The 15,628-nt window shown below is 43.7% G+C and overlaps 1 protein-coding gene across 1 annotated transcript in view; it reads right to left on the bottom strand.

The window, feature by feature from the left end:
* LOC126174894 (tetraspanin-9) overlaps window positions 1-15,628 on the bottom strand; it is a 530,893-nt gene that overhangs the window by 25,804 nt on the left and 489,461 nt on the right. Inside the window, exon 6 of the mRNA XM_049921317.1 lies at window positions 102-281. Within this exon, the coding sequence (XP_049777274.1) occupies window positions 102-281 (180 nt within the window). The remainder of the gene's footprint in view (window positions 1-101; window positions 282-15,628) is intronic.

Genomic DNA, 15,628 nt, shown 5'->3' on the forward strand with positions numbered 1-15,628 from the left:
AGTTAAATCTTAAAGACTTAGAATACTTTCTTATTAGAAAAGGAAAGAAAATGGTTCATGTAAATATCTCCTTGGGCACTATTTAAGCATTACCACTGTACCTCATTGTGAATGTGGTCCCATATCTTCTCCAGGCTGTTGGGTGGTGTGCTGTTGTAATGGTCACGGATCCCAATAAGTAATTCCTGCCTCAGACTGTGGCTGAGATGTTCCCGGAACACAAAAGCAAGTGTCGCAAACACAAACTCCACCACAAACATGAAGATCACCAGGCTGAAGTACTGCAAAGAAATGAACAACATTGGTATACTGCAATGTGATTTCAACATAAGGACACAGTGTATTTCAACAATAATAATCATATGCAATAAATGTAAATGAGCCGATGGTGGATTCTACTACCTCCTCAGAAATTTCCATACCATTATTGGGCTAATGACTATGTGGGTTTCATAATATCAAATGTTAACAACATATTCATGTCCACCATGTAAAAGCAAAGAGCAAATAACTTTAGATGAATCAAAAATAACTGATTAACAATATGTGTACCACCAGAAAAATATGTTCCTCTTTAAAAGACTGACAGGACTGCAGCAGCTGGTTCCCCACTATTCTAATTCCACCTTCCTCGCCAAGAATTTTATAGCATGCAGCCATATTCATGCTCTTTTAACACGGAACATTCTAAACCATTCTATGCAGCCGCTCTTTGTAGTTAAGCTTTCAAACTCAGTACCTTCCTTCCACTGCCCTTATCTACATATCTTTCTCTCCCATTATCTCCTTTTCCTCTCACTGATTTACAGTGTATCCTATTGCTACTCTCTTCCCTCACACTGCTCAAATGGTTCAAATGGCTCTGAGCACTATGGGACTTAACATCTATGGTCATCAGTCCCCTAGAACGTAGAACTACTTAAACCTAACTAACCTAAGGACAGCACACAACACCCAGCCATCACGAGGCAGAGAAAATCCCTGACCCCGCCGGGAATCGAACCCGGGAACCCGGGCGTAGGAAGCGAGAACGCTACCGCACAACCACAAGATGCGGGCACTTACACTGTCTCCTTTCTATTTCTTTCCCACTGTCACTGTCTCCACCATACTTCAGAAGGTCTAAAATTCTAGGAGGCATCCAACTTATTTTCTCTCCTATAGCCACCTGTTTAAAATTTCAGTCCAAAATGCGCCTTCATCTAAACCTATGTGTTACAGTTCACTGATCTGGGATGGACCAGGCCTTCCAAACCTATGTATGGTCTCAACATATTCATTTTCACTGTCTCTTCTGTCTCCATCCATCTCTCTTTCTCTTTTGCTGCAGCTGTCTCTCATCAATATCTCCTCTCTCCTTAGCTCTCACTGCCATCGCCCTCGTTCATCTCTGTCTGTTTCACTGACACTTTCTCTCTCCCACCCTCACTGTCTCCTCTGTCTCTCCCTCTTGCACTGTCTCCTCTCTCTTCCATTGTCACTGTCTCTCAGCTACTCTTTTTCAGCGCAAAAAAGTGTGAATGTTTTTGCATGACAAAATTTTTTGTTGAGGAAGATAGAATGAGGATTGAGGTAGATGGTTCTCCACTATTCTGCCAGTCTTTTAAATAGGATCATATTCCCTTCTCCTCCAAAAGGTGCGTTCTTCCACTGTTGTCATTGTTTTCCCTGCTACAACAACGTGTGCAGCCTATATAAAACGAGTCCAACAGGTCAGTAAAATTTTGACGGTTTATTTACATACTTTGACACATGCAAACAACAAGAAGTATACATAATACAACGACAGAAAAAATTGTAACAAAAAAAATTTATCAAGGTAGAAGAGTGAGATTTGCGTAATATTAAAGTGATTAACATTGAAATATCACAGTTTAATTTAAGCTTGTGATAAGCTATTGCAAATGTGAAATGCTAGTACATTAATAACCCGTGTAGCTGCCAGAAATTTGAATGCAGGCCTGCCAACGTGCATACATTTTCTTGTACAGGTGCCAAGGATGGAGTTCCATTCAGTTGTACTTGGTCGGTCAATAAAGGGACGATTAATGCTGTCTGTGGATGACGATGTCCCAAATGTGCTCGACTGGCGACACATCTGGTTTTCAAGCAGGCCAAGGCAACATGTCGACGGTACAGGACGTCTGGTTCGGAGCTGTCCTTGAAGTAACCTATTTGTTACAGTTCTTTGTGTCACTGTGGTGCCAATTGTTCTCAGATTGCTGCTGCAGATGCAGTACGACTATGGTCTTCCATAACGTGACCGTTTGGAACCCGAACTTCTTGCGACAGTGCATTACCATGACCACCCCTGCCAGCAGTTATCTACAGTGGCTAGATACCTGCCAAGTCTTTCTGCAGTATCGCAGAAGGAACATCCAGCTTCTCTTAGTCGTGTTACACGATCTTCTCCAAACTCAGCGAGATTGTTGCTAATAGCGTCTTTGCCGCCTTAAAGGCATTCTTGACTAACATCAGCTCACCATGTCCAATCTCAAAGGTAACGAACACTCACGACCGTTACAGCGTATATTTCAAACGAACATGACTTGTATCCTCATAGTGACGCTACTAGCGCCACTATTACACGACTGGCAAGAAATTTGGATAGACATCATCTTTCAGATGCAGAAACTCGTCTACCAACTTTCGTTTACGTCGCACAGCTCCTTCTTGGTTTTGTGATCTCTTTCCGTCAGTGTATAAGGTTAACACAAAACCGTTTGTTTTACATTTTTCTGGATACTTTGTTCATCAGTCGCAACTCATCAAAAACGCCCGGCTTATGATTTGTATCTTGAAAGAGTAAAAATGTTATTCGCAGTGTTACTGAATTTGTAGTCTCCAGTTTGACGTAACTTTTGGCAGTCATTTTAAATTTTTCAGGCGTTTAAGTCCCTCTCTAGCCCATTTCTCACTGCAGTACTACATCGGGCAAATTTGCATAGGCGTGAAGTGTCCATCATACAGAGATAGCGCATTATAAAGTTTTATTGGTGAGAAATTGCTGACTAAAAACAGTTTGCTGACCTCAGAACCCTTGTGATGACCCTAGAATCCTTGCCATGTGTTCACCGTGTCAGTTAAAATTACATTTACGTCTAAGACCATGTATTACGTTTCACATGTTACTTTCATAAGCTTCATAACTTTGAAGTTTTGGATCTCGGTAAAGAATGATAATATCAAAACGAGTTCATCAGCTTAACAACATGTGGTAAAAATTTCAACGATATGCCACGAATAGAAGTTATAGAAGCGGCCATCCCCACAACTGGTATTTTTCATAACCAAAAACCATGGTTTATCGGGGTTTGCTCAGAAACCGCCCATGAACAAATGATACTTTTGCGAGTCGCCTAAGACCCATCCCGTAACACACCCAATGCAAAAGAACCAGTCGATTTTCTCAATTTTTCTTGGAGGAAGTGTGTATATTTTAAATTTCGATCGTATAGTGTAGGTTAGCCACAGATTGTCCGTACTTCCGATATATATACAATGGTCGAAAGGCCAAGGGCTATGCAAAAACTTGACTCCCTATCCAATAGAAACCGAAACATGAGCTCCTGAAAAGTCGCATATTCGAATTCAGCTTTTCGAAACATACTGTATTTTTACGTGCATTTCCGATTCGCCCTGGTTTCTTACCAATACGGCCATATTCTCTTCTTTACAAAAAGCCAGTATCTACGCCAGGGACCCTGGTCTCTAGTTCTTCAAACCACAAAGACGCAGTGAGATGATTCCAGAATGAGATTTTCACTCTGCAGCGGAGTGTGCGTTGATATGAAACTTCCTGGCAGATTAAAACTGTGTGCCCGACCGAGACTCGAACTCGGGACCTTTGCCTTTCGCGGGCAAGTGCTCTACCAGCTGAGCTACCGAAGCACGACTCACGCCCGGTCCTCACAACTTTACTTCTGCCATTATCTCGTCTCCTACCTTCCAAACTTTACAGAAGCTCTGCTGCGAACCTTGCAGAACTAGCACTCCTGAAAGAAAGGATACTGCGGAGACATGGCTTAGCCACAGCCTGGGGGATGTTTCCAGAATGAGATTTTCACTCTGCAGCGGAGTGTGCGCTGATATGAAACTTCCTGGCAGATTAAAACTGTGTGCTCTACCAAGAGCACTTGCCTACGAAAGGCAAAGGTCCCGAGTTCGAGTCTCGGTCGGGCACACAGTTTTAATCTGCCAGGAAGTTTCATATTAGCACACACTCCGCTGCAGAGTGAAAATCTCATTCTGGAAACATACCCTAGGCTGTGGCTAAGCCATGTCTCCGCAGTATCCTTTCTTTCAGAAGTGCTAGTTCTGCAAGTTTCGCAGGAGAGCTTCTGTAAAGTTTGGAAGGTAGGAGACGAGGTACTGGCAGAAGTAAAGCCGGTACTACAGGCCAATTGCAATGCTCAACGCGGACTATAAAATCTTCGCCCGAATACTCGCCAGCCGCATAAAGAAGGTTCTGCCCCTACTCCTCTCCACCGAGCAAACGACACAGGGCGGAGTGACCAACATGCAAACGGTAACCAGCGAATGTAGGGATTTAATAGCTATCGCCACATCCTGTCGCCTTCGAGCTGCTCTGATCTTCATTGATTTCGACCACGCCTTCGACAGAGTTCACCACAAGTTCCTTCTGTCCGTTATGGCCCGCATGGGCTTCCCGCCTGACTTTCTCGACATCTTTCAGCGCCTTTTCCGTGGAGCTGCATCCCGTGTACTGGTGAATGTATGGATTGCGGGTCCCTTTCCGATCCGACGGGCAGTTCGCAAAGGATGCCCACTCTCCATGATCCTTTATGCGATCGCACTCGAACCACTTGTCGGAGGGTTGAAAATCAGGTTTTCGGGCATGTCATTGAGGGATCACACATTTCACTGCAGGATATATGCTGATGACTTTCTGTTACTTGTCCGATCTGGTGACGAGGTACGCTCGGTGATACAATGGATCAATCGCTATGGATTGGCAGCGGGCAGCTTCATGAATGTGGCCAAGTCGGCAGCGATGCCCATTGGAGAGGTCTACAGGAGGACGCTTTAGCCCCACTCCCACTAGTCAACAAGATCCGGTTCTTGGGCATAACATTTACACAGGATGTACGCCGCACGGCTGCCATGAGCTATGCACGATTACAACAGGCAATACGCACAGAAGTTCGCCGGAACCTACTTCGACAGATGGACCTCCTACAGCGTGTGGAATACCTCAACCTTCACGTGGCGACTAAGATGATCCACATGGCTCAGGTCCTACCGATATCGACAGCGATGGCACACAGACTGCAAGCAGCGTTTGGATATTACCTAACCGCCGGACACCAATTCAAAGTCCGCTACGAAACACTCACCCTCCCCCGCGTGATGGCGGACTGGGACTTACAAATGTACGAGCGAGAGCTACAGCGTTATACTTGTGCACGATGATGAAATTGTGGACCCAAAAAGATTCTTCCCTTACGGGACGTCTGTTAGAGGAATTGCTGCCGGCGTCTCTTCTGCCACCTGTCACGATTGCGCACATTACACCCTCACTCTCGCACCTTTCGGCATTTATTCTTGAGTATAGTTACGTGCACCCAGACCTCCCCAACACTCGCACTCCCAAGGCGAGAGACGTTTACAGGCTGCTGCTAAGGTCAATCCCTCGCAATGTGATTGAGAGGAAAAGCCCGACCACCCTATGACCTGCAGTGTGGAGAGCGGTCCAGAAGCCTTCCTCCCCACGCAGGTACGAGCCGCGTGGTACCAGGTGGTGAACGGGAAGGTTGTAACACGACAAAGGCTGCACGCTATTGGGATGACGGATTGCCCCCTTTGCCCACGTTGCCACCTCGTGGATACTGACGAACACCGTTTAACATTTAGAGATGATGAGAAGATGGTGCTTGATTACTGGCAATTTCTCCAAGACAGTCATAGCAGACTTGAGTGTACACCCCGATACCGACAACTATTTGCGAACTATCTGCGCAGTGTCTTCAATAACCCTCCTCACACTTGGGGAGTACCGGGCAGAGGATGACCGCCGTCATGGAGCTCCACACGCTGTGAAATGTGTTATCAATTTGGAACATGGAATCTGTACGCAGATGAGCCATGCACATGGAATGGCGTGCGGGATTTGGTTACATTTTTCTTTCTTTATTATTTATCATCATACTATTAGTTTCGAATTCTAGTTCATAGTTTAGAAGGAACTCTTGTTCTGTTGTTGCTACGGATGTACATTCTACTTTTGTTTGTCGTAACTGAACGACGCCTGTTTCCATATAAAAAAAAGTTGGTAGAGAAAAATTTACAATTACAACAAAAAAAATAAAAAAATAAACTTAAAAAAAGAAAAAGAAAAAAGTTGGCAGAGCACTTGCCTGTGAAAGGTAAAGGTCCCGAGTTCGAGTCGCGGTCGGGCACACAGTTTTAATCTGCCAGGAAGTTTCATATTAGCGCACACTCCACTGCAGAGTGAAAATCTCATTCTGGAAACATCCCCCAGGCTGTGGTAAGCCATGTCTCCGCAGAATCCTTTCTTTCAGGAGTGCTAGTTCTGCAAGGTTCGCAGGAGAGCTTCTGTAAAGTTTGGAAGGTAGGAGACGAGATACTTTTACGCAGTGAGATGTTTATTAGATGTGAATTGTTAAGTACACTGTCGTCTCTCAATGTCACAGCTCTAAGGAGGGAACATACTGCAGAGATTGGAGTAGGTACACAGTTATGGAACTTCAGTGAACCTTCTCTGGGCAACAGTGCATCAAAGCACTCAAGAAAATGAATACCAATATCTGGATAAAAGCTTGCTTAACCCCGATTTCGATGTATCTGATTACATCCCAAACTTTAAGTGAGGGTATGTTACACTTGGATAATGAGTGGAAATAAACATGATGATACAAATGCCGCCAATACTATAATTTGGAAAATTCAGTCAGAACTACAATTAGCCTTTGGGGGTGGCGGGGGGGCATCCGTGACAAAACTCTTCCATCCGGTGTTCAAGATGTATGAGACAGGTGAAATACCATCTGACTTCAAAAAGAGTATAACAATTCCAAAGAAAGCAGGTGTTGACATATGAATATTACCTAACTATCAATTTAATTAGTCATGGTTGCAAAATGCCAACACCCATTATTTACAGACTAATGGAAAAACTGGTAGATGCCCAGCTCGAGGAAGATCAGTTTGTATTCCGGAGAAATGCAGGAATATGCGAGGCAATACTAATCCTACTTCTCTTACAACACAGGTTAAAGAAAAGCAAATTACGTTTATATCATTTTTGACAATGTCGACTGGAGTACTCTCTTTGAAATTCTGAAGATAGCAGGGTAGAATTCAGAGAGTGGGTCACGTCGTCTATAAACAGCCCTTTTCAGTCTATCCCAGGCATGTTCGACAGGGTTCATATGTCTGGAGAACATGCTGGCCACTCTAGTCGGGTGATGTCGTTATCCTGAAGGAACTCGTTCACAAGATGTGCACGATGGGGGCTCGAATTGTCGTCCATGAAGACGAATGCCTCGCCAATATGCTGCCGATATGGTTGCACTACCGGTCGGAGGATGGCATTCACGTATCGTGCAGCCGTTATGGCGCCTTCCATGACCGTTAGCGGCCTGCGTCGGCCCCACATAATGCCACCCCAAAACAGCAGGGAACCTCCACCTTGCTGCACTCGCTGGACAGTGTGTCTAAGGCGTTCAGCTTGACCGGGTTGCCTCGAAACACGTCTCCGACGATTGTCTGGTTGAAGGCATATGCGACACTCATCAGTGAAGAGAACGTGATGCCAATTCTGAGCGATACATTCGGCATGTTGTCGGGCCCATGTGCTTCATGGTGTCGTGGTTGCAAAGATGGACCTCGCCACGGACGTCGGGAGTGAAGTTGCGCATCATGCAGCCTACTGCACACAGTTTGAATCGTAACACGACGTCCTGTGGCTGCACGAAATGCATTATTCAACATGGTGGCTTTGTTGTCAGGGTTCCTCCGAGCCAATAAACAGTAGCTAGCAGTCATCCTCTTCAGTAGTAGTAGCCCTTGGGCGGCCTGAGCGAGGCATGTCATCGACAGTTCCTGTCTCTCTGTATCTCCTCCACGTCCGAACATCACTTTGGTTCACTCCGAGACGCCTGGACACTTCCCTTGTTGAGGGTCCTTCCTGGCACAAAGTAACAATTCGGACGCGATCGAACCGCGATATTGACAGTCTAGGCATGGTTGAACTACAGACAACACGAGCCGTCTACCTCCTTCCTGGTGGAGTGACTGGAACTGATCGGCTGTCGGACCCCCTCCGTCTAATAGGCACTGCTCATACATGGTTGTTTACATCTTTGGGCAGGTTTATTGACATCTCTGAACAGTCAAAGGGAATGTGTCTGTGATACAACACCCACAGTCAACGTCTGTCTTCAGGAGTTCTGGGAACAGAGATGATGCAAAACTTTTTTTTATGCGTGTAAATTCACAGTGAAACCTGACTAGAAGAAGGGATCGGTTGGTAGGACATATTCTGGGACATCAAGGGATCACCAATTTAGTACTGGAGGGAACTGTGTAATGGGTAAAAATCGTAGAGGGAGACCAAGAGATGAATACAGCAAGCAGATACATAAAAATGTAGGTTGGAATTGTTGTTCAGAGACGGCTTGCACAGGAAAGGAAAGCTTGGAGAGCTGCATCAGACCAGAACAACAACAGTTTAACATTGTCGCGTTCGATGGGGATGTATCCAAAGATCTGTCACGAAAAACTCAAATACCCTCACGCACAGGGTCTGTACCCAGCAAGAGCGGGTATGAGGTATCGATAGAAAAAAAGATTGAGCTCTCTGTTTCACCACTTTTCTATGAAGGTTCGCATCTGTCTTGAGTTTATGTCAGCGTAAAAATGCAGTGTGGCGAAGGAGCAGGCGAGATTTCCCGCGAGCAGTAAGAAAACCAACCGAACATAAGATGTGCAGCGTTTGCTGTTGCCAGTGAAATTCTCATTGCAGTCTTCCACGTTATGCCAGCATTGCCTAAAATGTGGATTAACAGGATAATAGACTGACACTTCTAGGCAAAGCAGAAGCAGAGTTACGCGTTCTGGCCCCTCGGTGGGCGTAATATCAAATAAGGCAGAATGGATAGATAACATTTCATCAGAATTTTTACAATGATCGCGAGAAGCGGCAACAAAACGAATATTTACGTTGGTGTGTGGAATATGTGAGTCTGGAGACATACCATCTGATATTTGGAAAAATATCATCCACGCAAGTCCGAAGACTGCAAGATCTGACAAGTGCGAGAATTATCACACAGTCAGCCTGACAGCTCATGCATCCAAGTTGCTGATAAGAATAAAGTACAGAAGACGGGAAAAGAAAATTGAGGATGTGTTATGTGATGATTAGTTTAGCTTTAGAAAAGGTAAAGGAACCAGAGATGCAATTCTGACGTTGCGGATTGCGTTGACAGTTCATAATATTTGTCAATCTGGAAAAGCTCTTGACAATCGAAATAAAAGAAAGCTTCAGGGAGTGGAATTAAAATTCAAAGTGAAAGGATATCAATGATACGATTCGCTAATGACATTGCTATACTGAGTGAAAGTGAAGAAGAATTACACGATATCCTGAATCGAATGAACAATCTAATGAGCGCAGAATATGAATTGAGAGTAAATCGAAGAAAGACGAAAGTAACTGAGAAGTAGCAGAAATGAGAACAGCGAGAAACTTAACATCAGGATTGATAGTCACGAAGTAGATGAAGTTAACGAATCCTGCCACCTAGGCAGCAAAATAACCACTGACGGACGGAGCATGGAGGACATCAAAATAAGACTAATCCTGGCAAAAAAGGCATTTCTGGCCAAGAGAAATCTACTAGTATCAAGCATAGGCCTTACTTTGAGCAAGAAATTTCTGAGAATGTACGTCTGGAACACAGCATTGTATGGTAGTGAAACAGGGACTGTGGGAAAACCGGAACAGAATAGAATCGAAACATTTGAGATGTGGTGCTACGGCCGAATGTTGGAAATCAGGTGGACTGATAAGGTAAGGAATGAGGAGGTTCTACGCAGAATCGGAGAGGAAAGGAATATGTGGAAAACACTGATAAGGAGAAGGGACAGGATGATAGGACATATGTTAAGACATGAGGGAACGACTTCCATGGTACTAGAGGGAGCTGTAGAGGCCAAATACTGTAGAGGAAGACAGATTTGAATACATCCAGCAAATAATTGAGGACGTAGGTTGCAAGTGCTACTGTGAAATGAAGAGGTTAGCACGGGAGAGGAATTCGTGGGGCGGGCTGCATCAAACCAGTCAGAAGACTGATGACAAAAAAAAGAAAAAAGAAGTCACAGTTGCTCACATTTTGTGCTAAGTAAGCAAAGTCCTATGCCGCAACCCAGTGACCAGGCTACTGCATGACTAGATAATGTACAATTTTCCTTCGCCTTGGAATTATTGTCCAATCAACGAAGGAAAATTAGGGGAAAAAACCTGTGAAGTAGCAAAATTTGTGCTGGGAAGGATAGAGTGCCATGAGCAAAATACTAAAAATCCTTATCGAAGGGCAGGAAGTGATGGGGGGAGGGCATTTAAAGGTCACATTTTAATGTTGTTCTTGAATAACTCGAAAACCGCCGCTTGTCCCACCGCTGCTGGAATCTTAAGTTCAGATTTTTCTTTATTGCACAATTCTGGGACCGCTATAGAATTGGCTATGGGGTGCACTCGGCCTCGTATGGCCAACTGAGGAGCTACTCGAGCGATAAGTAGCGGTTCCAAGGTCTAGAAACCCGACGACGACCGGAACTGCGGTATGGCTGATCACATAGCTCTATATACAGCATCTCATGACTTCACTGGAAGAGGATGACACGGCGATCGGTCGGGCCCGGTCTTTTTCGATTTCTTCACTTTTTCATGCAGCCATTTCGCCTTAGTTTCCCTGCGCTTTCTATTTATTTCATTCCTCAACGACTTGTATTTCTGTATTCCTGAATTTCCCTCAACATTTTTGTAGTTCCTTCTTTCATTGATCTTCTTAAGTATTTCTTCTGTTACCCATGGTTTCTTCGCGGTTACCTTCTTTGTATCTATGTTTTTCTTTCCAACTTCTGTGATTTCCCTTTTTTGATATGTCCATTCCTCTTCAACTGTACTGCCTACTGAGCTCTTTCTTATTGCAGTATCTATAGCCTTAGAGAACTTCAAACGTGTCTCGTCATCTCGTAGTAATTCTGTGGCCGGCCTATGTGGCCGAGCGGTTCTAGGCGCTTCAGTCTGGAACTCCGCGACCGCTACGGTCGCAGGTTCGAATTCTACGTCGAGCATGGATGTGTGTGATGTCCTTAAGTTAGTTAGGTTTAAGTAGTTCTAAGTTCTAGGGGACTGATAACCTCAGATGTTAAGTCCCATAGTGCTCAGAGCCATTTGAACCATTTGAAGTACTTCTGTATCCCACTTCTTTGCGTATTGATTCTTCCGGATAAATCTTTCTAATTCTTAAGGGTATTTTCGTTCTGTCGTAGCAGCTACAAAAAGGCGAGATTTTTTTCACCTGACGTGTTTCGCTTTGTTGAGGTAAAGCATCATCAGTGGTCTGTAATTAAGTTATTTACATTTTGATTTGCTTTTAGATCAAAAAACAATTCGTTAGGAATAAATTGATTTGTACTTACGGTGATTTTCGGTTGATTTCTCGTCTACATCTGGAAAAGCCGTTAGCTAACATATAGTTCCTTTTCTGCGTTAGGCATTGATAATTTTGGTCTAATTGTTAGATGTTCTGCAGCACTCTGCATTTCTTATGTTTTTCACAACACACGTTTTTGCATACCACTGTATTCCGTTTGTTTTTGTACTTGAAGTATGAGTTGTGGTTTGTGTTTTGTAGTATTGCCAACATAACCTTTACCGACGGAGATGTCGCAGTGGTTAGCACATTGGACTCGCATTTGGGAGGACGGCGGTTCAATCCCGCGTCCGGCCATCCACCCTAATTTAGGTTTTCCGTGATTTCCCTAAATTGCTTAAGGCAAATGCCGAGATGGTTCCGTTGAAAGAGCACGGCCGATTTCTTTCCCCATCCTTACCTAATCCGATGAGACCGATGTCCTCGTTGTTTGGTCTCCTCCCCCGAACAACCCAACCCCAACATAACCTTTCCACTACTTTGTCTTTGACCTACAACATGTTTTTATTTTTTATTTATATTAATTAGATTATTGTATATGTGTAATTCTGTTTAGTTATGTTTCTGTGTATTTACGTACTGTATAAGAGTAGAGAAGGAATAGCGATGGACAGATTTTTTTTTTTTTTAGGGGAGGAGGGAAACCATAATCAAATGGTTCAAATGGCTCTGAGCACTATGGGACTTAGCTGCTGTGGTCATCAGTCCCCTAGAACTTAGAACTACTTAAACCTAACTAACCTAAGGACATCACATACATCCATGCCCGAGGCAGGATTCGAACCTGCGACCGTAGCGGTCTCGCGTTTCCAGACTGTAGCGCCTAGAACCGCACGGCCACTCCGGCTGGCTTGGAAACCATAATGAGTGGACATAAGTATATAGCAGTGTGATATGAGTGTGAGTTAGAGGAGAAGGTGAGGAGCGAGAAGTGAAATGAAACTGCGAGGGGGGGGGGGGAGGAGGGTTGTGGGAGAGTGGGAGGGAGTGAAGGATGGAAGTGGCTCTTTTATTTTTCGTGTAATTTCATCAGGAGTCTGGTTTCCAATATTTATTTGGCCGTTGAGCAACTGTTTATTTTGAGTTAATGTTTTTGTATGTGGAAATTTTCTTGGAAAGGGAGGAGGTGTCTGTCTTTATTGTTTTTTATGATATTCATGTCGTTTTCAATACTGATTGGCCTATGGTATTCTTGTTTAAGATGACCCCCAAATGTTGAATGATTCGTAGCGTATTTAAATGCTCTGATGTGTTCTTTATATATTGTGTCGAATGTCCTGCGAGGTATTCCAACGTGTATCTTTTCGCAATCTCTGCAACTGAGCTGATAGATTCCACATATAGAATAACATATATAGCCTTTACAATCCTTCACCCACTCATTCTCTCCCACAAGCCCCCGCCCCTCCCTCACAGTTTCATTTCACTTCTCGCTTCTCACCTTCTCTAACCCACTCTCCGTCACACTGCTACATAATTATGTCCACTCATCATGGTTTCCCCCTCCCCTTAAAAAAAGAATTCTTCCATCGCTATTCCTTCTCTACTCTTATTCAGTAAGTAAGTACACAGAAACATAATTAAATAGAATTACACACACACACACACATATATATATAATTTAAAAAATAAAAAATGTTGTAGGTCAACATGATGGCAACACTAAAAACACAAACCACAACACATACTTGATGTACAAAAACAAATAGAATGCAGTGGTGTGCATAGAAGTGTGTTGTGAAAAACATAAGAAATGCATAGTGCTGCAGAACATCTACAAATTAGACCAAAATTATCAATATCTAATGCAGAAAAACAACGATGTGCTAGCTCACGGCATTTCCTGATGTAAGCGAGAAATCAACCGAAAATCACCGTACGTACAAATCAGGTTATTCCTCACAAACTGTTTTTCGATCTAAAAGCAAATCAAAATGAAAATAACTAGAGACCACTGGTGATGCTTTACCCCAATAAAGCGAAACGCGTCTGGTAAAAAAAAAATCACTCATTTTTGTAGTTGCAACAACAGAACAAAAATACCCTCAAGAATTATTAAGCAACTACGGACACTATGGTCACACAAATGAAGAATTTAATTTCTTTACCTTCAGCCTACTCTTCATCACTACTACATTGTGATCTGAGTCTATATCTTCTCCTGGGTACGTCTTACAATTCTGTATCTGATTTCGGAATATCTGTATGACCATGATGTAATCTGTCTGAAATCTTCCCGCATCACCCGGTCTTTCCGAAGCATACCACCTCCTCGTGTGATTCTTGAACAGAGTATTCGCTATTACTAGATGAAATTTATCACGAAAGTGATTGAGTCTTTTCTTCTATCATTCCTTGTCCCAAGCCCATACTCTCCTGTGACCTTTTCTTCTACTCCTTCCTCAATAACTGCGTTCCAGCCCCCCCCCCCCCCCATGACGATAAGATTTTCTACCCCCTTTAAGTAATGCATTATACTTTCAATATCCTTTATACTTTCTTCAGCTTACGAAGTCGGTATGATGCATACCTGAACTATCGTTGTCGATGTTGGTTTGCTGTCGATTCTGACAAGAACAACCATATCACTAAACTGTTCACTGTAACACACTCTTTGCCCTACCTTTCTATTAATAACGAATCCTATTCCCGTTATACCATTTTCTGCTGCTGTTGATGTTACCCTATAGTCATCTGACCAGAAATCCTTGTCCTCTTTCCATTTCGCTTCACTCACCCTATTGTATCTAGATTGAGCCTCTGCATTTCCCTTTTCAGATTTTGTAGTTTCCCTACCACATTCAAACTTCTGACATTCAAACAAACATGGCTCTGAGCACTATGGGACTCAACTTCTGAGGTCATTAGTCCCCTAGAATTTAGAACTAGTTAAACCTAACAAACCTAAGGACACCACACACATCCATGCCCGAGGCAGGATTCGAACCTGCGACCGTAGCGGAAGATCCGAATGGGGGACTCTTTCGGAATATTTTGCCAATGGAGATATCGTCGTGACACTTTCTCGATTACAGGGGACATGTCCTGTGATACACGTTATGTGTCTTTAAAGCTGTGGTTTCCATTGCCTTCTGAATCCTCATGCCGTTGATCATTGCTGATTCTTCCGCCTTTAGGAGCAGTTTTTCACCCCAAGGACAAGTGAGTACCCTAAACCGTCCTCTTTGACAAGGCCGCTGGCAGAATGAGGGTGACTTATGTCGGAAGCCTTCGGCCACCAGTGCTGTATATTATCAAAATTTAAGCAGTGGCAGGTTTCGAACCCAACCATGAGGACATTTCGATTACCAATCAAAGACTTTTTTTTAATGTGATTTTGTTCATTATATTTTTTTTTTTTTTTGGGCGAACGAACGCATGACACCCGTTGAAGTTCGTGTTGATCCAGTCACTCAGTTTTTTTATTTTTATTTATTTATTTATTTATTTTTAATTAGAGTGGCCAGCTAACACACTGACCGAACACGCTGAGCTACCGTGCCGGCAGCATCCCTAGACCACGGGTGCAACCGTAGTCTTAACAGCGTCATTTAATTATGTCTGTTCGATAACTGTTGTAATAGTAACCTTTGGAGGAGGCGTAAAGCGGCCTAGTTTAGCACTTTTTTCGCAATCGCCCAGGTAGCTCTGTTGAGTTTTATCTGTGCTGCCGATTCAAGAAAGCATCCACAAAATATTTTCGATTTTAAAAAAATGAAACAAGAAGCGACTCACTTCTGGTTGGGGGTTGGGTTGTTTGGGGGAGGAGACCAGGCAGCAAGGACATCGGTCTCATCGGATTAGGGAAAGCCGGGGAAGGAAGTCGGCCGTGTCCTTTCAAAGGAAGCATCCCGGAATTTGCCTGGAGCGATTTAGGGAAATCACGGAAAACCTAAATCAGGATGACCGGACGCGGGACT

The sequence above is a fragment of the Schistocerca cancellata genome, chromosome 3 (assembly GCF_023864275.1).
Source record: "Schistocerca cancellata isolate TAMUIC-IGC-003103 chromosome 3, iqSchCanc2.1, whole genome shotgun sequence".
Lineage (NCBI taxonomy): Eukaryota > Metazoa > Arthropoda > Insecta > Orthoptera > Acrididae > Schistocerca > Schistocerca cancellata.